General features: G+C 42.0%; 1 protein-coding gene across 1 annotated transcript in view; it reads right to left on the bottom strand.

Moving 5' to 3' along the window:
• tmtc2a (transmembrane O-mannosyltransferase targeting cadherins 2a) overlaps window positions 1-22944 on the bottom strand; it is a 101604-nt gene extending 78660 nt beyond the window's left edge. Inside the window, exon 1 of the mRNA XM_050036658.1 lies at window positions 22534-22944. Within this exon, the coding sequence (XP_049892615.1) occupies window positions 22534-22616 (83 nt within the window). The 5' untranslated portion in view covers window positions 22617-22944. The remainder of the gene's footprint in view (window positions 1-22533) is intronic.
• Between the last annotated feature and the right edge of the window lie 2734 nt (window positions 22945-25678).

Genomic DNA, 25678 nt, shown 5'->3' on the forward strand with positions numbered 1-25678 from the left:
GGTCGGTAAAAACACCCGGGATCAGTGGCTCAAACGCCGCTGGGAAACTTAAACTCACTGCAGGGAGTGTATAGTTTCGGAGAAATGGGATATCGGAACATTGGACATATGTTTTTGGGATAAGGGGCTGTGCAGAAATGGGTTTTCGGTCCAGTGGAACCTTGTTCGGACTTCGGGGCTTCAGAATTTTGGGCTGCAGGAACAATGGCACAGCACCATACATTAATGGTGTATTGTTAATTAGTGAGCTTTAGAGGTGCTGATAGGCAGATTTTGTCACCTTTGGACAGGACAGGGTAGCCGTTTCCCCATTTTCAGTCTTTGTGCTAAGCTAAGTTAGCCATCTACTGGTGCTAGCTTGATAGTTACCATACAGAGTTCAGAGTGGTATCAATCTACTCATCTGACTCTCTGTGAAAAAAATATAGCTTCCAAAAATGTCAAACTTTGCTATAATTTCTCTACAGCTGCAAAATAAAAACAGCTGATGTGTTGCTCCACTATGAAGCCATCTGTAGAGACAATAAGCATCTGCTTGTCTGTGTGGAACAGGCAGGAAGAATAGACCAGGATGGGTCATTCCACTTTACAGGCAAACATTTTTCCTGTCTGCAACAGGGATGTCACATGGTTTATTTCTTGCGCTGATAACACTATCAGCGAGTAGATGCTGCTGGGTCATAGCAGGAAAAAAAAACAGCGAGGCCACACAGTGTAGATTAAATTATCGTTGTCAGCCGCCTCGGTAATGGATTGACTGGATGTGGTATCACGGTAATGAGCGAGCCCTGGGGGGAAAAGTCTGTGTGGATTTTTTGATGAAATGCACCCAGCGTGGTGGATGAGCTGGCACCGTCGCACTCAGTGGTGACCTCTAATCTGTCTGCTCGCCATGTCTACACAGCAGAGATACCAATCTACAACGGGGCGGCGCCTTTGGATGTTTCCTTTGCTCAAATTCGCATGAAAAAGAATGACTGATTGCTTTGGAAGCTGAATTTCTTTCAGGCGGGGGGAAACCAATCAAAGTATTGACAGAGTCCACGCTCCCTGCTGCCTGTTTCGTTTCAAAATGCAAGTGAATGCATCACAGAGCTCAAATAAACTGGCCTTGCTTTGCAAAAGATGCATAATTCAGTGACCTTCAACACAATCCAGCAGATTAAAAGATGAAAATAATCAATTGAAAGGGTAAAATGTGAAGGAGCTAAAACTCTCGTGTGCTAGATGCCCCCTAGAATAAATCAAAACTAAATCAGAGTGTTGTCATAGCTCTTCATGAAAGCACCATAACCATACAGCCTGTCCCATAGCCATTGGTCCGTGAATATCAGAATGATGGCGAGAAACAAATTACATTCTGTGGAAAGATAAATACGGTGGCTGGTTTATCTCGGGGAAAACAGCCATTATCAAATGCAGATTTCTCCCATTTATCAAGGCTGACTTCCACTGCAGGTTGCCCGCAGTCAGGACTGCCATGTTGACTTAAACAGCGATCCACCTTATCTCCAGCGAGCTGCGAGTACCTGAAAAACCAGCCACTGAGACTAACTCTGCAGAAATGAGAAGCTCAGTTCGCCGCCGTGAGACGGGTGAGCGGACTATTGAGCAATGCATAAATGGGCAGGCCATCAGAATGGGAAAATTGGCTTAAATGTTTCCTGACCCTGCCTAGATAATGAAGGAGGATAGTTAACTTGAAGGATGGCGTGCTTTATGGTTCTAAACACGGAATGATTACTTTGCTGCCGAGCCAAACCTGAGTGAACTGGTGTGTTACGATTGGACTGGAAATGATCCACCGCAAAACCAAAATCTGCGGCTATATGGTGAAACAGGAAATTACAATTTCAACTCCAACTCTCAACAGCTTAGCGTCAAGCCATGCAGATTTCTGTTTGAACAAAACAAAGAATTTTTCCAGCCACAGTCGCCAATTCCTCCGCTTCCCAGCTCATCACTATCATCTCTCTTCATAATACAACTTGTGTCATCACTCCTCTAAAATGCCCTCCGCTGTCCCACAGTGAGAGATACCTCTAAACAACACAGCTGCACCGAGACCTCCACACTTCCTCTGCCTGTGTTATCTGGTCTGGTTCTCTGTTTTTAGGTGCTTATCAGGAGGAAACAGGAAAAGGAGAAAGGCTATCTCCTTCAGCAGAGTAAATCAAGTGGAAAGGCAACTCAGTCGCCAGGAAAAAAAAATGTTGGCATTGAGCATCTCTGCAGACTGCAGGTACATTGCATTTATTCAGTTATTTTCTGCAAAGATTTTCATTAACAGATGCTCAAACTACAGAGCAGGAGCAGTTCCAAAAATGTGTCAGGCCTCCATTCGTGCATTTGAAAATATTAATTTTAAAAAGAAAAAGTGAAAGTACAAAGATACTTATATAAGAAAAAAGGCAAAAATACTATTCCTTGAATATATACAGAGAGGATGTACTAACACTAAACCTTAGGACATTTTGACGCACAACCATATATAAATAAATTCACAAATTAATCAGAAATGATGAAACTAAGGAAAGAAAAACAAGAAGTTGTCCAGCATAACTAGCCCAGACCTCTGTCCGAGGGGCCAGGTGATACTCCCATGACACATTTTTCATGTTTTCTATGCACTTTGCCACCTTATTTATAATTGAGCTGACGATGACCTCAGGACAGTGATTTTATACCTAGTTATTACAATAAGTTTTTTTTTCTAGTTATGTTATAAACTTATTTCTGTATATTACCAAATTGTTTGATTTATTCATCCTTTTTTTTCCACAACCGCTTATCTTGTTCGGGGTAGCAGGGTACACCCTGGACAGGTCACCAGACTATCACAGGGCTGACACATAGAGACAGACAACCATTCACACATACGGGCAATTTAGAGTCACCAATTACCTGCATGTCTTTGGACTGTGGGAGGAAGCTGGAGTACCTGGAGGAAACCCACGCTGACACGGGGAGAACATGCAGATGGCTTCCCCACCCCATGTTTGATTATCATTATTACTATTAGATAAGGTTTTTTTTAACCATTTCAACAATGCTGTGGTTAGGTTTTGTGTCATTAACCTTTGTTCAGTTCTATTATTCAGTCATGGTTGGTGTTTCCTGTTTTATTTTGTTTCTCATATCCCTTAAGATCTGATAATCTGCCCCGCCCTGATGAGTTTCACCTGTCCCTCCCTAGTCCTGAAGTCAACTCACCTGTCTTCACTCCACCAATTAGTAGCCCTTTTTAAACAGGAATTGTGCAAATTTGCAGGAAAGCCCAATCAGTCTTTTTTTCAGCATTGGCAGTATAAAAACAAAATCGGGGAGTGCAGCAAAATGCCGCCTGCCTACTTTTGTTTATACAGAATGCGCCTTTTTCGGGGCAATGAGGGGCGTGAGCAAGTAACAAAACGTGTAGCTCAGCATGTGACGTAAACAGTGACGTGGGAGGGAAGCCGCGGCTGGTCAGTCCTTTGGCGATTCTCCCGTCCCCGTCATCTGACGGTTAATGGCCTTTTTGTTTGCGAGGACAAGGAGGGCGCGCAATTCCTTGTCTCCCCAGTTGCTCATCTTTACAGTGTCTGTCAGGTTTGCGTTTCCCTCTTGCTACTAGCTGCTCGCTAATTCCTGCTATCAGCTGTTTCCTGTTTATCCACCGCCAGTGGGTCGCACGTGCGGCGTCATCAACAGCTCCTCCCACAAGTCTTCAACAGCCCCTCCCGTTGCGGAAGGGCACCTCCATCTTTTTACACTAAAAGGGTTCCACCAATATGACTACCCTACAAGGCAGAAAATTGGACACCTTGGATCAACTCGCTAACCCAGCTCTGTGTGTTTAAACGCTCGCAGCTTGCCAGCAAAACGGCCCAACATTCGTGGAGAATCTGGCAGTGTAAAAGGGGCTAGTGTTTCCTAGCTTAGACCTGCTCAGTTCCTTTACTCTTCCACAGCTTGTCTTCGTTTTTGGTTTGGTGTTCTGTTGCCTGGTTTTGCAACTGTGAGCATTTTTTTAAAATAAATCCTAAAATTCGTCCCACTGCTGCTCATTTTATTTAGTTATTTATTTAACCTTTATTTAACCAGGAAGTCCCATGGGGACTGAAAATCTCTTTTACAAGAGAGACCTGGCCGGGGACTGAAAATCTCTTTTACAAGAGAGACCTGGCCGAGGTAGCAGCCAGTCATCTGTTGTCCGCATTTGGATCTGATCCTGATGCCTGCACTCCAAGATTTGACAGGTTTAGGCACACAAAAAAAGTTGGTTTCGATTTGGGAAAGATCATGTTTTGGCTTAAAATACCCTCTTTGTTGGGGACAATCCCGCAAGGAAAAGTGGCGATGTCTCGGTAAAAAAAAAAGCAATGACTTACTAAATCTGGGCTGGGATAGGACTGAAATCTGAACGTGCTATACCCCTTCTAAACATCTATAAATTCAGTCAGTGTAAACCAAATGACAAGAGAAAACCTAGTGACACATTTTACACAAGCATAAATGAAGATAAAAGCAAAAATTCAGAGACTGATTACTCCATACCCATCTAAAATCCCTCCAAACACTTTCATGTTGACCTCCGACAGGTTCTGTTTCAGCAAACGTCTTCAGAAAGTCTCCGATGTCGAGCTACAAAGACATCGGAGGCAAACAAACACCGACTGTAGCGCACGCCAGTGACAGAGCCTCCAGTAAAATCACTTCACTCCTCCTCCATCTCAATACCAAACACCATAACTGCGCCCTTGAGTAAAGGTACCGGGGCTGTCATCTGATCTCTGCTGAATCTTAAATCCCTCAAGCCCTCACACCGACTCTCTCTCAATCTCCCCCTCTCAGGTTTTTATGAGGTGAGAAGCACAAACCGACCCCCCCACACACCCCCACACACACACAGACACACACAGACACACACACACCGCTGGCCCTGTTCTGACCCAGAAAGCCTTCTGCATATTAGTGTATTTTACAAGCTGGAGTAGCCATGCGTGGAAATGGAAAGTGTGTGCTGTGCTCGGCTAGGGTTCAGCGCCGAGGTTGCCAAGCTAATGAATGAAGCTACTGGTAGTTATATTTTAATTAAGGTACAACACAGGGTCAGTGTGCCATGCTGACAGCTTGCATGGTACAATCTTTAGCTCATGTTATAGGTATTTCTCAAACAAAAATACCTCTTACTTTATCTTCAGGGGCATTTCATTCCAACTCTAGCACTACATGCATGGAAATTATTGCTTCAAGTCTCCTAAAAAGCTAGTGCAGCTCATCCCAAGACCAAATGGTGCAAAAAGTATCCACAAAACCACTTTTTAGCCACCCAATTAAATCAAAAGTAACCCACTTGGGCGGATAATCGCAACACAATCTGGCAACCCTGGCACCGCCATCCTGATCATTTACTCCATCAGTGGCTGACAGCTTCACCCTCACCGGGGAAAAGCTGTCACTGCACATGAAAACCCCCTCCACACGCACAAACAGAGCCCTTCAGACTCCGAGGAACCGCCTGATGAAAGTCAGAGCTCACTTCAGAGTGCTTTTCACAGTCAGAGCTGATACGAGCCGTAGTGAAATGCGAGCACTTTGTCAAGTGCGGCGGAAAAAAACCCACGTTTGATTTTCTCTTCTGACAGCTGTTCTCTGGGTTACAGACAAAAAAACCTCCGCAGTCACTGAAAGAGGATACTCAATGGCTATTGATTACAAAAGGTAGAAAGGGTAACTGCTCGCCATTCGTGTGATCCTGAGCTCGGAGTTTGGTTTTGTGTTACGCCACAACTGCTGCGACTTGCTTCAGAAGTCCACCTTGTAGTTTAAAGGGAGAAAGTGGACGCCAGCCTTAAAGTGTAATCCAACGCCACAATAAGGAGCTTTGCTTACAAAGTGAGTTTAGTGCACCGAGGTGGAAATTCAACCGCACGCTGCTGGACACAGCTATGAAGGCACGCTTGATGAACACACATGCCAGATAAGAAACTTGTGAGACGATGTTTTCACCCCTTTATCTATGGTTTGTGGTCGTCATCCTCCCAAATCTAGCATTTGTGTTACATGACAAATCTGCGGCTTTGCCATGTGTATCTTGCAGGGCGCTGGCAAACCCGTGAGCCCTGGTTGCCAGTGGATACCAGTGTTTTGGGATCCACATATGGTGTGTACACAGGGAGGGTCGTGGGACAGAGGTTTGGCGGTCATGTCTTGGCAAGCAAGCGGGTCGACTGCGGCCTATGAAGCATAAGGGGCAGCCAAAGGTTAGCAGCAGCCTCGACGAGCATCGTGCATCGCTGGGATCCAACGGGAGGAGGGAAACACTAAAAATAAACAAACTCGGGTCTTCTCTGAGGCTGAGTGATGGTTTCAGAGGCGAGGGTGATATTAAAGGAATACTTCACCACCAAAATGACCATTTGTATGTCAATTACGTTGAATTTTATCACAAAAATGTAGAAAAATCTTCATGAATTGAAGTAAAAGGGGCCCTCTTTTAACAACTATATCAACACATCCATTTACAAACTCTCACACAACTTGTTTAGTATAATCCAAGTCTCATTAATCCAGTCCTATACTCAGTATTTCCCAGACAGACAGCTCTTTCTAACGTGGAACTGACGAAAAAGTAAAGCCAGACTCCATTGAAAAAAACTGTAATTTTACCTTGCATAACGCAGGAGCTGCTGGTCTACTGCTGCCTCAAACAATTAGTTAGTTGTTTTTTTACATGTTAACCCTCCAAAGTCACACAATAACTCAACCTAACTGTTTGAGGCAGCAGTAGACCAGCAGCTCCCGTGTTCACAGAGGTAAAATTACTGTTTTTGTCAATGGAGTCTGGCTGTGAAGAGAGCATAGATGAAGTTTCACTTTCAGTTGAGTCTCCCGTTTTAAAGGGCTGTTTGTTTAGGGAAGGACTGAGCATGTGACTTTCCCACGTTAAAGGGTTTTTTTGGGGGGAGTTTTTCCTTATCCGTTGCAAGGGTCCTAAGGACAGAGAGATGTCGTATGCTGTAAAGCCCTCTGAGGCAAATTGTGATTTGTGATATTGGGCTTTATAAATAAAATTGAACTGAAATTCATAAATGAGACTTGGATTATACTGCACGAGTAGTGTGATAAACTGATGTACAGATCATAATTTTCGTTGGTAAAGTATTCCTTTAGGTATTACTTTTATACAGGCTGCATTAATCTGGTAAACTATTTTATGATTACTTGATTAATCGTTAAGTCAACTTTAATCTTATTTTTTTAGGGGTAGGGGAAAAAAATTAATACAGCATAGTATCGCGATATTTTTGTGTGGCAATATCGTATCGTCACACAGTGCCAAGTATCGATTTTTTTATTATCTAAATTATTAATATTATGAATACAAATTAAACTTTAGGTAGCCTACTGAAATAATGTAATCAGTAGGGTCCGATCCGATACCGAGTCCTTTATTTTGAAAGCGAGTCCGATCCGATACTTTGCAAAGCACTAAGAAAGTAAAAAAAAAGAATGCATCCACGTTGTCCCATAAGGTTTGTTTTTTATTTCAATAGTATTCAAAAAGCTTATCTGTGGTTCAGCAGTACAAAATGTAAACAAATTGTCCCTCCAGAGTTGCCGTAGGGCTGTGGTAGGCGAGGTTCCGCCATTAGGTGTGGCTGTGTTGCTTGGAATAAAGAAAGAAGCAGTGGCTGCTGAACCTGTTGTCTCAACTCCTGTCCGTTTATTGCTCATTGGCTGCACTCAGTTAGGTGAACCCAGGACACTCGGTTACAATACATTGGAAAGCAGAGGCAACAATGAACAACACAGATGAAAAACCTGGCCATTTTTGTTGTTTTGATTCCTCGATCTTTTATTACCGATTCCGATTTTGTAAAAATAACATGATCGGGATCAGATCGGGACATCCCTAATAACCAGTGATTATATCATATTGTAATGTGAGATGAACAGACTGAAAATCGTTATCTTATTAGAGAAAACAAATGTTGACAAAGTGTTTCTTTGGGGACATAATTTAACGTTGAAAAAAGTTTAATATATCGCAATGTATTTTAGCACAATACTCAGCATGTTGCGACATATTTAAAATCGCAGTAATATTGTATCGTGATTTAAGTATCGTAATAATATCGTTTCCCCCCTTACTTTTTTCTTAATAAATCTTGAATTACTTAAACGATTATTGGATTATCAAAACCAATAACTTTCTGTCAATCGTCTAATTGACTGTATCACCCTCTTTAATTATGGTGCCATTTGTTTAGTACATATTTTGCACGCATACATACAGTACCAGACTTTGCTTTTCTAAAACTGAGTTGATATCTATGTAAGGACCACTGGAACACAATAATACCACCATAGTTAGTCATGTGACGACATAAACAAATGAAACTAATGTTAATAGCATATCAGAACCTGTAAAATCACAGAGTAACCTCAGGCAGCAGCTCCTCCAGTCTCTGACCCCTGGCTGGCAAATACCATGATGTACTGTGATGTTCAAAATATGTCAAAATGAAGGAGATTTAGTTTGTTATGACAATACCTTTCATAAATGTTTCTGATAAAAAATAAATCTGTCTTGTGCGTGCCTTGATACCCTTTCATTATGAAGACCAAGCCATGCGAGCCCCTCTGTTTGCCAGCAGCCTGTTTTTCCTGCCCCTTTAAGGTTTGTAAAAGCTGGAGCACATCCCAGCGCAAGAAGATAGGCTTTAATATTTCATCCTCCGTCTTCAGCACATACACTGGCATTTCTTTGCTTAAACACTGAACCGGACGCCATTATAAACCCAAAAAGAAATTCTAATTCACCCCGTCCAACAGAGTGGGTTCGAGCCTTCATTTGTGGCTTTAAAGCAGTTTCAAAGCCACAACATCTGCAGAGCTGACCACTAAGTGCTTTCGTGACTTCAATCTGCTAGTAATCAAAATGAGACTCTTTGCCCCCGCCTTCCTATTGTTTGACTAATGCTTCGATCCCTCCACCACTGAATCTAAAGAGGCTACGGACTGCAAAAACAAGACATCAATAGCAAAACTCTTTTCATGGCCAGTGAGTAAAAAACATGTTAATGCTTAAATACATTGAGTGTAAGATGGCGACACCAAACCACACTCTTCATGAGGTTTGCCTGTTTCTCCTCGGAAACACATAAAGCTTTATGTACGCAAATCTGGTTAAAAGCCTCAAAACCATCTCACATTACTATTCATAAACACTTTTTTCACCAGTTTCACTCACTATATTGTTCACGTTAATTCTCTACTTGTCTCCAGGCAGTTTCACTCGTCTTAAACGCTTACATCGAAAATTCCTCCTGACAGCTTTTTCACCTCAACCGCACTGCACACAAAGACATTCCCCTCACTCATTTCATTAGCCTACATCTTCCCTCAATATTTATCTGCTCCGAGCACATATTGTAACTTAAACAGCCTCAACACAACTGGGGCACATGTTTTAGATAATTATTCCACTAGAGGCACTGAGATTCCTGGCGTCATTTAGCACAGCGGGCCGCAACCCACCACAGTGAGCCATGGGAGCGCCAGCCCATAAGAGATAACAATTATGAGCAGTTATGAAAAACAGAGACGATTCAGAGATGACATGGGTCCTTTTGACACAACACAATCAAATAGATGCCTGAAGCCCACCAACTGTGTGCTAAGTCAACAAATTTAACATTACAACTAGTCCGTGTGCACGTGTTTGAGATCATAAACGGTTCTGAAAAATTAGTACATGAAAAACTTTTTTTTAGGGGGGAGGGTGGTGGCACTAATTGTTGACTAACTGTGATAGACTGTGACTCTAGACTCCGTTCTATTAAAACGACGCATTCGTTAAGGGCGGTGAGAGGACACGGAATTGTTTGCACTTTTACGTACAGGTCGATAGTGAAGTGGCGCACATGACTCGTGCTATGGATGGATGGACGGACGGACGAGCCACGTATCTCGGTGCCGCTTAAAAACAGGTAATACATCTGGCTACATCTTTCCCACATCAAATATCCGTGATCACCTACACCCGCGTGCGTAAAAGCGCACACAATTCCGTGTCCTCTCACAGCGGATGCTGTGATTTGATGGCTCATTGTAGCTCACTCTTAAAAGACCCAGTAATAATAATATTAATAATAATGATAAGTTACTGTGGACCTATATGCCATGCTTTTTAATAAAATTACCAGAGGAGTTTGCTGAAAAACAGGTAATGTCAGCCTGAATTACTTACGTGCGTCCCCAGTGAAAATCGCTGACATGCATGGGAAATACGGCTTCTACAGGCTCGCCATAGCTTACTTGGGAAATACGGCTTCTACAGGCTCGCCATAGCTTACTGTCAGGACTCAGGGACCAGAATTCGGGAGGAGGGACCATCGGAATGGCGGCCTGTAACCGTTGGTTAAATGGCCCGTTCAGTTGGTATTCGGATAAGTGGGGCTTTACTGGTATAATGCAATAGCACCACCCAGCGGTGAAACCCGTGTACACGTTTACACGAAAAAAATTACCCACTCTGAACGTTTCGAGATTTTAGTACATGAACTCACCCCTAATTACAACTAGGGGTAGGGGAGAAGAATCGATACAGCATAATATCACAACATCTTATTTGGCGATACTGTATCAGTACGCGGACTCCAAGTATCAATCTTTCATTATATACATCATTAATTTTTGCAAATACACATTTTCACACAATTTTTGGTACTAGAATAATAAAATCAATTGCTTTTTCGGTCCACTAGATGGTGCTGCAGTTGCGAAAAAAGGTAATAAATCCCAATAGATCAAGATATATTTTATCGCAATACTCAGCAGCTAGCTAGCTAACTTCATTGAAAACAGTGGCCTGCATGCTGCTGTAAACAGCACTGGTAAAACCAATACTTAAAGCAGGGTTCCCAAAAATTTTCATAGACATAATTGTAAAATTTTTCCAGTACATTTCAAGGACCTAGAAAAATATTTCCAAAAGGGGTGGGCGATTTATAATATCACGGTCTTTCAAGGTGTTTTTGCGATAATGATATTCCTGACAATATGACAAAGTAGTAAAAAAAATATATATATTAAGAATGTAGAATTGCAACAAAGTTAGTGATATTGTTTTACACGTCAACCTAAGTTTGCCTTCAAATATTCAGTAAAAACTAAACAAAAATGTTCTCTCAACAAGTAAAATCTACCACAAATTACACATTTAAACAGCTTCAAATACAACAATGTACCCTGTATCATGTCAATATGTCAACAACTCCTAATTTTTTTATATCATATTAAAAATTATACCCGTATTATCATGAACAAGTTGATATGGCTGTGGAGGTGGGTGTGGTTAGTAGTCAGATGCAGGGCAGAGGTGTAGGGTGATGGCTCATAGATGGTACCAGGTGAGCTGATTGACACAGCTGCTGCTGCTGCTTTGTTCTGATTACATCGCTCCCTTTTTCATGCAGTTGCATGCTGGCCCTCAGATGACTATGGCCCAGACCAAGGAGAAGGACACTGCCTGAGTTTTCGGTGCTGGGCAGCTATAGGAACATGTTGTTGAATGATTTTGTTGTTGTGTGCTGGGCATCAGTAAATAAAAGAATTGCATTTAGATGGAGTGCAGCAGTGCTGGGGAATTCACAGGGGTGGCTACAATGGCAAACCTTAAATTTCCATGACTATTCACAATGTCAAACTACCTTGCTCTACTTTTAGAGCAGTAAAAACAAAACTTAAGTGCTCATTGGCACTCCAAGTGACAATAATTTCATGATTTTTCCATAACTTTCAAGGATTCCATGACTGTTCCAAGCTTGGAAAATTTTGTTGTGGATTATCATGACTTTTCCAGGTTTTCCATGACCATTGGAAAAAGTTGCAGGACATAAAACATAGGCAGAGAGCTGACAGACGCTCCACATAGCCAGGTAAAATATGATAGAACATCAAGATAGTGATACAACAACTTACAATACAGAAGACGCTACATGTGGGTGTTGAAGCTTTGCAGTTGTTGAAGGTCACCTTTACCGGAGTAACAAAGGTGATTTAACTAATTAGTTTTAATGTTGAGTAATTAGAAAGTGATGTAATTACTTTTCCAGTGAGTAATAAGTGATGATTACATTATTAGATTCCTCACATAACCTGACCTCTGGGTGGTGATTGTACAGTAAATCTAAGTTAGGCGGCAGCAGCAGAGAAACACCCACAAACACTGCGCTGAAAACTGGCCTCCTGCTTGAAAACTGAATTTACTGCTTCTCTTATCTCAGTTGATACAAGCACATGGACATTCCTGACACAACAATACTCCTTATTACTTGAGCATACCTCCACATACTTACTACATATATAGATTCATACATGGGACAACTTATATGGAGGACGAAAAGAAAGAAGCAAGAACAGTTCTTCCCATGTTTAATGCTCTAGTTAAAGGTGATGCAGAGGGTGAAACAAAGTGTGCACCATTAACATACATACACTGATTCACACTTCGACTCAAAGCACTTTGGTTTCAAATATGATGAAAGGGCACTTCTTAAAGACAATCCCATACTGATGCATTTATCGGTTTAACCTCAGAAACCGAGCTATAGAAGTAACAGATGTTGCAGTCGGCAGACTGTGTGATCTGTCTTTACTGCAGCGCTTTTCTCCTCTGCATCACTTCTGTGTTATTTGCGAGCATATTTAATAGTTTAAACCCTTGCTTAGGATGAACACTTGATATTTTAAGGATGAGGATATTTCAAACAGAGAATGAAACAGAAAATTTGCCAATCAGTGAAATCTAAAACCTCACCAAACTCTTGTAAAGCCAGCCCCTTAATGCCGAGAGATTAAACTGTTTTGCTCTTTTGAAACAGAGGGAAGATGTTTTCACTTCAGTCCCCCGAGGGACCATGATGCATTTGTTACGCTGAGGGACTGTGAGGTGATTGAGGTCAGAGATCTTTTGGGATACATGACTCTGAATGCTGAAAGCCACTTCTGATGCATTTCATTTCATGTCTCCTCAATAACCTCGTCCTTGCTTCACTTAGTGTCTACGGAATAGTGTCCAAGGGTCAATCCTATTTTTTATTTTTACCCCTACCCTTTGTTTTTTTTACTCCACCTTGCTCCTCAGAACAGATCTACAAGGGGTAGTGGCTGAAATCTTACCCTATGAAGTGGGACAACCCTTAAGACCCTAAAACATCATCGGTAGTGTTCAATGCTGGCATTTACTTGGACTGCCCCTTGAAAGTCTGAGATTCGAATGATCAGTTGGTGACACCTCAGTCAACTGGGATTGCTTTAAATCAGTTTTTTTAGCCGATTTTTTTGTTTTCTGTTGGGGTTTTTTGCTAGTCAGTGTGGTCGTTTTGGTAATACTTCGCTGCTTTCATGATACTCTTTGGTACAGACAGCTGCAGACACAATACAGTGGCCCAGAAAAGGAGAGACTCTGCACCGTAAGGCTCTGAGATAACATTACCTTCTCTCTTCTGCTTAGAAGTGTTGAATTTATAGCTCACAACACCTTAATATGACACAGTCTCTGGCTTTTGTTTGAGTGTCTGCAAATAATGTTAGGGCAGTTAGCTTGTTTACTATAGTGTGTGAATGTTGCTGTCACACTGAACGTCCCGCTGAGCCCATTCAAACTTAAAGTTTTATGGGGGAAAAAAATGAACTGTCAAATATCTGACATGACATAATTTTGAGTCGAGTGAAGCCCTAACATTTACATTAAAAGACGCAACGAGTGTTGCCAGACATTGCAAATATGTTGTCTTCTGCAGAGATCATTTCTCTGGCGTGGGGTACAGGTAGCCTTCTGCAGTTGTCAGGACACTCACAATTCGTTCACAACTATCAATCAAATAAACAAGTCATCAAACATAAAATAACACTGCTTCATTATCAGGCCACTAGCAGTGCTCTGTGGGTTAACATTAGCAAGCCAGTCAGCACTGATATTAGAGGAGCAGTAACTAGTCCAGTGACCTCCCTGCTAGACCTAATTTGAATTTCGGGCATTTTATGCCATCAAAAGGGGGGAATGCAACATGGAAATATGTCAGAATGTGGGACTGTCATGCAATGTAATGTTAGCTAGTGAGGCAGTTAGCTTCCGTGACTAGGGCTGTACCCAAATATTCGGATATTCAAATATTCGTTTCTATGGGTAGGTATTTGATATTCGTTTTTTTATTTACTTTTTTTTTTTTTTTAAACATTTGTTTGGTGTTAAATGTCGTCTTTTTGTTGTTGGTAAATGTAGGTTATCAATAAAAATCAAAACTTTTAAATTGCATTGTTAAAAATGTGAAAATATAGTATTGCCTACCAACGGAGCTTTTGCGCACGGCACGCTTGAGCGCATCCGTCTGAGGCTGTGGATCAACGCCAAGTTTTACCACTTCATCACTATTCCCTCTAACTTGTAGCTGTTTTTTTGTTATCTTTTGAATTTAATATGAATTCAACAAGTTTCTTTTGGAGTGCGTGACACAAGTGTGTTTTGAAAACGACCGCGGACTGTTACCTGCTCAACGCATCAGTACCTTCAGATGCCATGACAGTAATAGCCAATAATGTCAAAATATCATTTATAGACCGATTTAACAGACGATCACTGCTGCCCGACCCGCAGGTCCATTTGCTGATTAACCATTTTATTGCAGCACAGAGTGTCTGCCAGCAACCAATTACTTGCAGAGGCTTCCTACAACTTGTTTCAGCGGTTCCGATTTAATCAGAAGACAAATTAAACAGGATGACTAGCCAATGTGAAAATCAAAAGAAAGCGCAGAATAATGTACTGAAGGAGACTGTTGTGCCATCACATTTTTTTGTGGTTTGAGAGCAAAGATCCGGTCGCCGCTGTACAAAACTCAATTGCAATACAATTAGGTCCGAAAAAACCCCGGAGTCGTGCCCCCCCACCGTGAACGAATATTCGAATATTGGTTATAAATTCTGCCGGTCCGAATGTTAAAAAATAGATTCGGGACAGCCCTATCCGAGACATAAGCATGCTTCCAGCAATTTCTTTTGTTATGTTTGTTATAGGCCTAAACAACATCAAACAAAAATAAAAGATGGTTATTGTGATTTTTAAATCTTTACCAAGGTAGCCAAAACAACCTGGCCCAGAATCGGCCTGAACTCAGCATGCCGACTGAAATTAGCCAGGCCGAGTCCAGTTGCCCAGCTTGGCTGAGAAGCAGCATGAATGACGCTCCAGAATCGGGCCAAATCAACTGACTCATTTCTGGCTGCCAACGCTGCCATCAGTAGGTACTGATCAAAAATACATTTGTGCCTTTCTTTTGTTGCTTGTATGGCCATAAAGTCAACGAACACTCCGTTTTGAGCGTGCCTCTGAAAAACCTCTGTTTGGAGGGCCATGTAGCCTGAACCCTTTCCTTCTATCCCAACAAGAATCAAGACAGCCTACCCCTTGATGTTAACACACAAAACAAAGGGGTAAGGGCTAACTGTTAGGGGCAAGGGGTGTATTGGGATTGCGGCCAAGTCCTCCCTGTAAAGAAATCCATCAGAGGGTCGATTTAACAAAAGGTTTTGTTAAAAACCAATATCACTGAAATGTTAGCATCATGTGAAGCCTCATTTGTTAACCTGTCAAAAGCCTTGATGATGGGTATTCAAAGGACACTCCCGAGGTTATGGTAAATATATTTTCCAATTGCTGATCACAGCTCTCAAGCAATCAATCTAACAAGCCTATACAAACATGAACACATCAGCACCCTGAATGGCTTGTTTAAAATATGATTTAAAAAGAAAAAGCCTGCCTTTACGTTGGCTAAACACAAGAAACTGTAAACCAGCAGATCATGTCTTGATTATTTCCCCGAATCAAAAATGTGCCTGGCTGAAATCCTCTCCCAGCTCCTGTAAAACTTAGTCATTTCACACGCAGAGGCTTTTCACTGGGATTACCACTGGCCAAGAGAGCGCTTGGCTGGGCTCTGAGCAGTGCCCAGGAAAAACACTTGACATGATTGAAAAAGCAGAGACCGGCCAGAACATCCCCACAAGCTGGAGTGCCTATAATTATCTGCTCCGCCATCTCGTCTTCAATGTTAAGATCTGCATGCTGCACGTGACAGTAATTTGATTATTGGGTGAAAGGTCAGATAAGATCGTCCAGTTCACAACAAGGTGGTTAAAAAGACAAATGCAGAACAAATTTGTCTACAGCCATCTTCTTACTCCAGACTAGAATGATTCATGCAACTCTCCTCTACTTCAACATATCCCTCGCCTTAACCTTTTGCTCATAACTCTCCTCCAATCCCTGAGGGAAGAGACCGGGAGCACACGACTCTTGACCCCGAGAGAGGACAGCGCTTGATGGACGACCAGGGAAGGTCAGACCTCTGATTGGTATTCACCCTCCTCCACCTGAGATCGCTGAACCAAAACACCAGAGTGTGTCCCCAAGAGCGTAAATTACCACGGTGACTTTGACAGATACACAGCATTGGCGGACACTGAATTTGCACTGAGGGGATGGAGTGCGAGCGTAGGCTGAGGCGAGGCAGGGCAACACCGTGGGTAATCTGTCACCGAGGGGCTTTTTGACAACCTCACGGTGTCACAGTCACATGTACAGACGAGGCTGATGGATGAATAACCCCTGCTGGGCGCTTTACGGGAATACTTGGCGAGGTGTGATGGAACTGGAGACGGCATACGGAGCTCATTTCTACCACCACACTCTGTTCCTCCGCTACGTCTCCTCCTCCTCCTTCTTCACCTCCACACACACTCTGTCTTCCTCACGCATAACACACAGAGGGGTCACTGATGGAGCTGAAAAGTAAAGTGGGGGGATCTTTGACCTTTAAGGGGTGTCTGGAGATTCTTACCAGACGGCAACCACTGACGGAGCTTCGAACGAATAAGGGAGGCGACCTGTTCACTGTTCATTCTTTGAATCCACAGAGAAATCTACCACATACCTTGCATATCAGTAGTTCACCTTGTGATTTAATACTTGATAATGGAAGACTAATTAATAACAGTTTTGACAGAGCTGTTGCAGGAGCCAAAACGCCTCATGCCCATATACAGTATTTAGGAGTCAATGAAGAACTACCTGTCCAGAATCTTCTTTAAAAACGGGACCAGCTGTGGTGCAACATACTGAACCTTTACACGAAGGGTGATTACTCTCATAAGCACAGATATATGGCAGGCACACTCACAGAGCAAGAATCTGAACGGCATATTTTTCCCTTTTTTTGGGGTGTAAAACACAACAGGATTGGACTGTTTAGTCATAATCTACGGATTAGTGTACAGTACATCAGTGGTTCCCACCCTATTTGGCTCAGTGACACCTCATCACTGGTTATGCCCTCAGTGTAACCCTGACTCCCGGAAATTACGTTTGTATGTTACTGAAGTACGTAATTGCTGCCTGGATTATGTTCAATGACATTTCTTTTCTTTTTTAAGATTTTTTTTTTGGCATTTTGCCTGTATTAGACAGGACAGATCCAAAGTGAAGGGGGGACAACATGCAGCAAAGGGCCGCAGAGTGGATTCAAACCCACAGCCACTGTGGCCAGGACAAGTCCTTTGTACATGGGCTGTCCATTCTACTAGATGCACTAGTGGGCACCCTGTTCAGTGACATTTCTTTCAGGTAACGAAACACTACATTTATGTATCGCATAGACTTCGGGGGAAGGAGGTAGGGGAGGGCACGGCCGTACAAAGTGCAAGACCTTGACACAAGAAATTCGGGTTTACGTTCAGACTCCTGTCTTATGCAGGATTTTTACTTCTGCGTCGAATCGTCAACGTAGAGCAGCCTGACGTGCACCTCCCCAAAAATGTAACTACACGTTGCGGCAACGCAGACCTCCTGTATATTTTTATAAGAGGAAACAAAGCTTTTATTTACTTTAATTACACAGATAAGAAACAATAAATTGTGAAGAAAATAAAGCCTCCACAAAATAGCATTTTAAGTCTTGTATGAGCAGAGGAAATCTCCACTCGTCACTAGGCTACTTTATACAACGTAAAATGCCATAGGCTTGTGCTAATAACGTTAGCATGTTATATTTGTTTGGAAAACGTGTTTAGTATAAGACAGTTGTTTTGTCAGTGAACCTTGTGAGCTGTAATGGAGCTGAATTTTGTAACGTTATCTTTGTTAAATGCTGCTGTTGTCCCTGGCTTCATATGAGTGGAGGAAAAGTCCGCTAGCCACTAGGCTAATTTACACAATGTAAAATGCCATAGGCTTGTGCTAATAACATTAGCATGTTGTATTTGTGGGGAAAATGTGTCCAGATAAAGACAAGTGTTTGTCTGTGGATGCTGTTAGTTATAGTGAAGCTGATTTGTGTACTTGCGTTTGAAATTGTCGCTATTAAGCCATGTTTAATGTGTGTTTAATGTGTGTTTTGGTCATGTGAGTAGGCTCTGCATAGAGCTGATGCACAAGTATAAATCTGTAAATAAAAATGGAATTACAAAACTTAACACTGTAGTCACTACGAGTGGATGCTGTTTGGCAAGACTGCCTATTTGGTATGAAGCGACTGAAAGAAATTTTCAGGGAACATTTTACTGATGCGTTCAGTAATAACATTTTTTCTACTTGCCAAATACATTAATTCGCAACACTATGTTAATAAAGAATTTAATTTGCTCTGCATTGCGCTTCCCTCTAAACCAATTTGCTGTTTCAAATTAGTTGCATATAAATGCAATTTCCCGGAGAAGGGCTGCTCAGTGTGGACATGTATCACAAGCATAGACGGATTACTGAACAAGCCAACCAAGCGCAGGCCCAGGGGCCCTAAGTGTCAGGGGCCTTCACCCACAAAGTTTCACTCAAATTAACACACACTGACCAAGACGAGGCTCAAAATGACCACAGGAAGACAAAAGAGACCCCAGAGAGATGCAAAGAGAATCATAATAACTACAACAAGGAGCAAAACAACCACAAAGAGACACAACATCATTACAAAGAGACATGAAACAACTTAACAAGACACAATATCACCACAGAGGGACACAAAACCACAAATGATGCATAACGACTACAAAGAGATGCTACGACAAAAGAAGCAACGCCACCACAAAGTCTGTTTCTTGCGCCTATAGGAGAGGTTTTGGGGCCTTTTGAGTATCTGTACCCAAGGACTCATTGTCTCATAACCCACCCATGATCACAAGCAATCCAGCTATACAGTGACGGTTTCATTTGATTTATGTCCAGAGTCCCAGATGGATGAAAGCATCACAAAAAAAATTGTCCTATCTGGACAATGAAGGTCCATGACCAAACGTCAATATGTGATGAGGTCGGAGTGAGAATGTGCTGCACAGAGCCACTGGGGAGGAGCTAAGGAGTGGCACGTGGCTCCAGAGCCGCAGGTTGCCGAACCCTCTGGAACCACAGGTCTATATGAATCTTACAGATGAACATTCACAGTAGCAGATACAGTACTGACTAAACTGTGTTTTGTAACTGACATAAACAGATTTTTCTTAGTGAAAGTTTCTCATGATGATCCTCTACCTCTCCAGTCCAACACAGCCCATCAGAGTCGTAGGGGTTTACCCAGAATGCCCCTCCACAGCATGATAGTGTTGACATGTTTATTCAGCTGTTTGCAAAATGAAACTCCCGGTTTAAATTAGCTTTAATTCCCCCGGGGAGGGTGCAGGGCGTAGTTAGAACAGCCACGAGAGCTTCACCAACACAAAGAGCATCTGAACCGCTTCACGACTTAGTTCATGCTTCTCTTTAGAAAACAGAAGGACAATTAATCAATCTACTGTCATGTTAGTCTTAGATGATGGAGATCCACACTGAAATCTCACCACTATGAGCTGTATCAGAATGCGGGATGGTTGTCTCTCACTGATCGAAGGGAAACATATTGTCTCCTATTTGTTCATAAGGCATTGCTTGGAAAGCTTCCCTTCTACCTCTCATTACACGCTTACTGGCATTTTTATCCCTTGAAACCCCTCAGATATAACATTATTAACTCAAGTATATGCCAAATGATAGACATGGCCGAGGTAGCAGCCAATCAGAACACATTTAAAATGCAACACATACAACATATAATACCACAACTCCACAGTAAAACACCAGTAAAACAACAACTATTCAAACATAGTAGCCTCTCAAGAAAAACAAGCACATGTCTTTGTCACCACATTCTTTATGATGCCCTTAAATTCACTGATGGATATACTTGTTTCTAATTTTAGATCTTTTTGGAGATCGTTCCATGTCCAAGGTGCAGAGTAGGAGCATGCAGTTTTAGAGAAAGCAACCACCTGTAGGGGCGTAGCTGGCAACTACCAGAGCTGACACACAGCAGGGTGCAGAGGTCAGCTGGAAGTTTGCACACTATTGCTTTATAGATAAAAATATAGCAGTGCTTTTGTCTGCGAGTGGTCAGTGACGTCCAACCCGACAAATCATAAAGAACGCAGTGATGAGCGAGTGACTTTGCGTTTGTAATAAAATGTAGAGATGCACGGTACACTGAATTAATGCTTTGTAAAATGGAGGAGACTGCATGCATGTGCAATATGTCACCGTGATCAATCACAGACAGAAAAGCAACCACAAAGAGACATAAGATGTCTAAAGAGAGACACAAAATTACAGAGATAAACAATAAAAAAGTCACAAAATGACCACAAGGAGACACAAAATGTCCAAAAAAAGACAGAAAACAGCAAAAAAAGACACAAAACGAACAAAAAAAGACACAAAACGAACAAAAAAAGACACAAAACGACCAAAAGACACAAAATGTCCAAAAAAGGACACAAACACAAGCAAAAAAGACACAAATCGTCCAAGAAAAGACACAAAATGAGCAAACAGGACACAAAACGTCCAAAAAAAGGACACAAAACGTCCAAAAATAGACACAAAACGATCACAAGGATACACAAAACGTCCAAAAAAAGGACACAAAACGTCCAAAAATAGACACAAAACGATCACAAGGATACACAAAATGTCCAAAAAAAGACACAAAACATCCCAAAAAGACACGAAACGTCCAAAAATAGACACAAAATGAGCAAATAGGACACAAAACGTCCAAAAAAAGACACACAATGACCACAAGGATACACAAAACGTCCAAAAAAAGACACAAAACATCCAAATAAAGACGCAAAACTTCCAAGAAAAGACACAAAATGAGCAAATAGGACACAAAACGTCCAAAAAAGACACAAAATGAGCAAATAGGACACAAAACGTCCAAAAAAAGACACACAACGACCACAAGGATACACAAAACGTCCAAGAAAAGACACAAAATGAGCAAATAGGACACAAAACGACCAAAAAAGACGCAAAACGTCCAAAAAAAGACAGTAAATGACCAAAAAAAGACACAAAACGTCAAAAAAAAGACATAAAACGACCACAAGGATACACAAAATGTCCAAAAAGACACAAAACGTCCAAAAAAAGACACAAAATGAGCAAATAGGACACAAAATGTCAAAAACAACACAAACGGTCCAAAAAAGCAAAAAAGACTCAAAACGAGCAAAAACGACACAAGACAAGCAAACGAGACACAAAACGAGCAATGTAGACACAGAATGACTACAAAGAGACAAAAAACAACTAAAAAAAGGACACAAAATGATCACAAGGAGACAAAATGACAACAAAAAGACACAAAATGACGTAAAAGAGACAAAAAGAAAATATAAAAAAGATGACAAGGAGACAAAATGAATACAGAGAAGCATAAAACAACCCAAAAAATGACACAAAACTCCCACAGACACAAATCAGCCAAACAGAGTAGCTTGCACAAGTTATGTATTTGTTATTCTGTTCTTATTTGATTTTCTTAACTGTTTTAATTGCTGTTTATAACTCTTGATAGACACTGCTGCTACTTATTTAATTTTCATGGACTTTTTTTCTATCACTTTATTACAATTATATGTGTATCCATCTAGCCCACTGACTGTGTGGCTGTAATAGAGCTTAATGCTCAGTTAATTCACCCTGAATAAACAATGGGTAGTGATAGTGTGAGCAGCAGGAGTCACAACGTGTTGAACTTCACCTCTGTTGCTGTGAGTTACTGAGGGCATGGACCATGTGCAGTGCTGTCTTTGTCAGGATCATTTAAACAATGACAATATTCATTTTAAGACCCTGAATGAATGTTAGACAGACACCAATAGGGAAAATGCGTGTAATAGAGAGCAATAAAGCAATATAAACTCAAAGAGCAGCAGTGCAAGTTGCAGACTACACACTGCAGGCATGGTTTTGGTCACAATTTATCCCCTGTCTTTGTGTCTTTAGCTCCAGCAGCAGAATAAGCGCTGATTTATCACAGGCTACGGACAGAAGCACATGCAAACATGCGGGCAGGCGCAGCGACCCGTCCCCCCTCCGTAACAGGAGCAGATGACAAGTGGAGGAGCGGATGGTGATGTTGTTGGAAGCTGCTGCGCTCTGTGGGCGAAACCTACCTGTCATCGTAGCAGAAATCTGCGTCCAGCGTGTTCAGATAGAGACCCACAGCCACGGCGGTGCACACCAGCTCCGTGATCATCTCTCAAAACCAAAGTGGGAGAGGAGCCGGGATAGAAATGACTGGAATCAGGTCTCTCTCTGCCCCCCCAACACCTCCCCGCTTCTTCTCTCTCTCTCTGTCAAGTCTCTGTGTTATTGTGTTCTCAATTCAGCCGCTCGGCAGCACGGCTCTCCTCCAGACAACGCAGGGCATTTCCCGTGACATGCAAAGTGTGGCAAAGTTAGCCATATTCCCTGTAACCCATGGTGTTGAGAGACGGGTCAGGGGTGCCGGGAGGTGAAGCTATAGCCGGGTTTGGCTCGGAGCTGTGCGCATTTCTGTGCTGCGGTGTCCTCAGTGTGCGCATCTCTCCGCCTTGGCACTGGAGAGAGCAGAGCGGGGAGACGCATGTGGTTTTCAGGGAGGCCGCGCATGCGCACTGGGCTCTGCACTGGAGCAAAAAGGTGGGGAGTGTTGGAAATAAGTAATTGTGCTTTTATGCGTTGCTGCTGGACCAGACTAAGAATCAATGGCGTACAGGAAGGCAAGCATTAGGATTTATTTCTGAGGTCAGACGTTTTCAAGGAAACATTTTATGTTGATTTAACAGCAGCAGATCAAAGACATGCACTGCCTGTGTAACTCTGTAAATAATGTCACCTTTATGGTACCTATTTTCAATGTGGGCCATAAACATAGATATACTGACATGAACAAAGTGCTCACTTTATATTAACCTTGAGTTTTAAGTTTGAGTTGTGTTTATTTATCTAAGAAATGACTTAAACATAAATTGAAAGTATTAAAGCCTAAAAACCCAGCTGAAATAATTTATAACAATATCCACAATGTCAAAAATAAATGCATAACTTATGACAGTTCATATAAATCCATGGATGGATTACTGAATAGGCCGGCCGTGCACAGGCCAAAGGACCCACAGTGTCAGGGGCCCCCTGACCTTCACCTGCAAAATGTCAATCAAATTACTGACCAGGAGGAGATTCGAATGACCACAAAGAGATGCAAAGTAATTGCAACGAGACACACATTTACTGCAAAAGGGGGCAAAACAATTAAATGACAAAGAGACACAAAACGACCACAAGGAGACACAAAATAAATACAAGGAGACATAAAATGACTAAAAGGAGACATAAAACAACCCAAAAAGACATGGAACAACCTGGAGGAGACACAAAATGACTTCAAAGAGACTCAAAACAACCACAAGGACACACACACAATGACTACAAAGAGACACAAAACAACCTGGAGGAGACACAAAATGACATCAAAGAGACACAAAACAACCTAGAGGAGACACAAAATGACATCAAAGAGACACAAAATTACTATAAAGAGATACAAAACAACCTAGAAGAGACACAAACTGAGCACAAGGAGACACAACATGACTTCAAAGAGACACAAAACAACCACAAGGACACACACAATGACTACAAAGAGACAAAAAAACAACCAAAAAGACACAAAATGACTTCAAAGAGACACAAAACAGCCCAAAAGACACAAACGGAGCACAAAGACACACAAAATGACTATACAGACGCACAAAACAAAAATGTTCTGCAGGACTGTAGAGAAGATGAAATCATGACCAAAGTATTTCCATACAGCACTTCTCTGTTCGTAAAGAAGATTGGCTGAGTGTCTGGCTGAGTAATAAACTGCAATATTTCGCACTCTGAATCATAACTTCGAAAAACATTCATATCATATATTGGAGGAAGTTTTCAAGACTTGTTCTGTAATTCTGACAGCACATATAATGCTGACGTGTCCCGCTGAACACCTGAGAAGGGCCCATTATCTCATTCTAACCCCAAATTAAAAATATTGATTAATTTGCTACACACCAACCCCCCACTGTCTCTGTGGAGAGGCTAAACTGAGGGGGTCGATGTGATTGATGAACCGTTGTACCTAACCCTATGGTGAGGATGCATATGGGCGTCAGTTTGGAAACGTGCAGCCTGGTCCCGCTGACTACCAGCTGGACCAACGCCTGTCCCTCAGTGGGGGCTCCAAGCAAAGAAATCCAGCGCAGATCAGCAGCGGAGAGAATAAAACAGATGGTTGGAGAGGGATGTATAGAGCGCAAGGGCATCGGCCGGCGAGGGGTGAGACAGTGACGGAGCAAGAAGAGTCATTTGTAACCGTGGCACCCAGTGACCCTGACTCTGGAGAAGACTTGACCTCATGGAACCTGTTGGACTGTTTAGAAAGCTTTAAGCAGGCTGCTGTGTTTTTGTACCTGAGACTTATGTTGAGGTGCTTCCTCTTACATCATTCATCAGTGTCCAGAGGTAACAAATGAGAATGTTTGGGTTGTAAGAAGACACTCAGTCCTTAAGTCCATTCCAGACACTTCATCTGTAAGACAGATGGTAGCCATGTTGTTGGTTTTGTTTAGGGATGTCAACTGTTCACCATTATTGGTTAACCATTTTAACTATTTGAAATATTTTTGAGCAGTTACACATGTTAATCCATAGGTATATTTTGCTACTCCTTAGTTTTCTGCACTGTGCACTAGCTAGGTCTGGTGGGAGCTAACGCTAGCTAGTGACACTGCCAGATGCCAATGATAAACTGTAAAGCATCTCTGGCACCGCTCAGTTTTTTGGCAATTACCACTTGGAACATTGTCCCGTCCCACTACTGTTGCTGCAGAAACATAGAATGCTCCAGGGATGACGTTTTCCTGTAGGCCAACGCGGACGTTAGCTTCACCCTGGTTACCTCGTGAAAAGCCTGTGGGATTTTTCCATTGGATTTTGGATTATTATTGCTGAAAATAACAAACAAGTGTTTACGATACCCGTTTTGTTCAACAAGATAATCTTCACAAATAAACACCACTTTTATGATTTTTAAAGGGTTAACGTAATCGCCAGATGTAAAAAGCTAACATTAGGCTAAACAAATGACACCATGCTTGCATGACTTAAACGTTGTTCCTAAAGCACGGTTGTTAAGCCGTATCAGTGATATGATCTGTAGTCTCGTTAAGCCACTTGTTAGCAACCGCCTTTTTTAAGACACAAGTTGGGTATTTATTGACATATCTTATGTCG

Source organism: Epinephelus moara, chromosome 23 (genome assembly GCF_006386435.1).
Source record: "Epinephelus moara isolate mb chromosome 23, YSFRI_EMoa_1.0, whole genome shotgun sequence".
NCBI classification, from domain to species: domain Eukaryota; kingdom Metazoa; phylum Chordata; class Actinopteri; order Perciformes; family Serranidae; genus Epinephelus; species Epinephelus moara.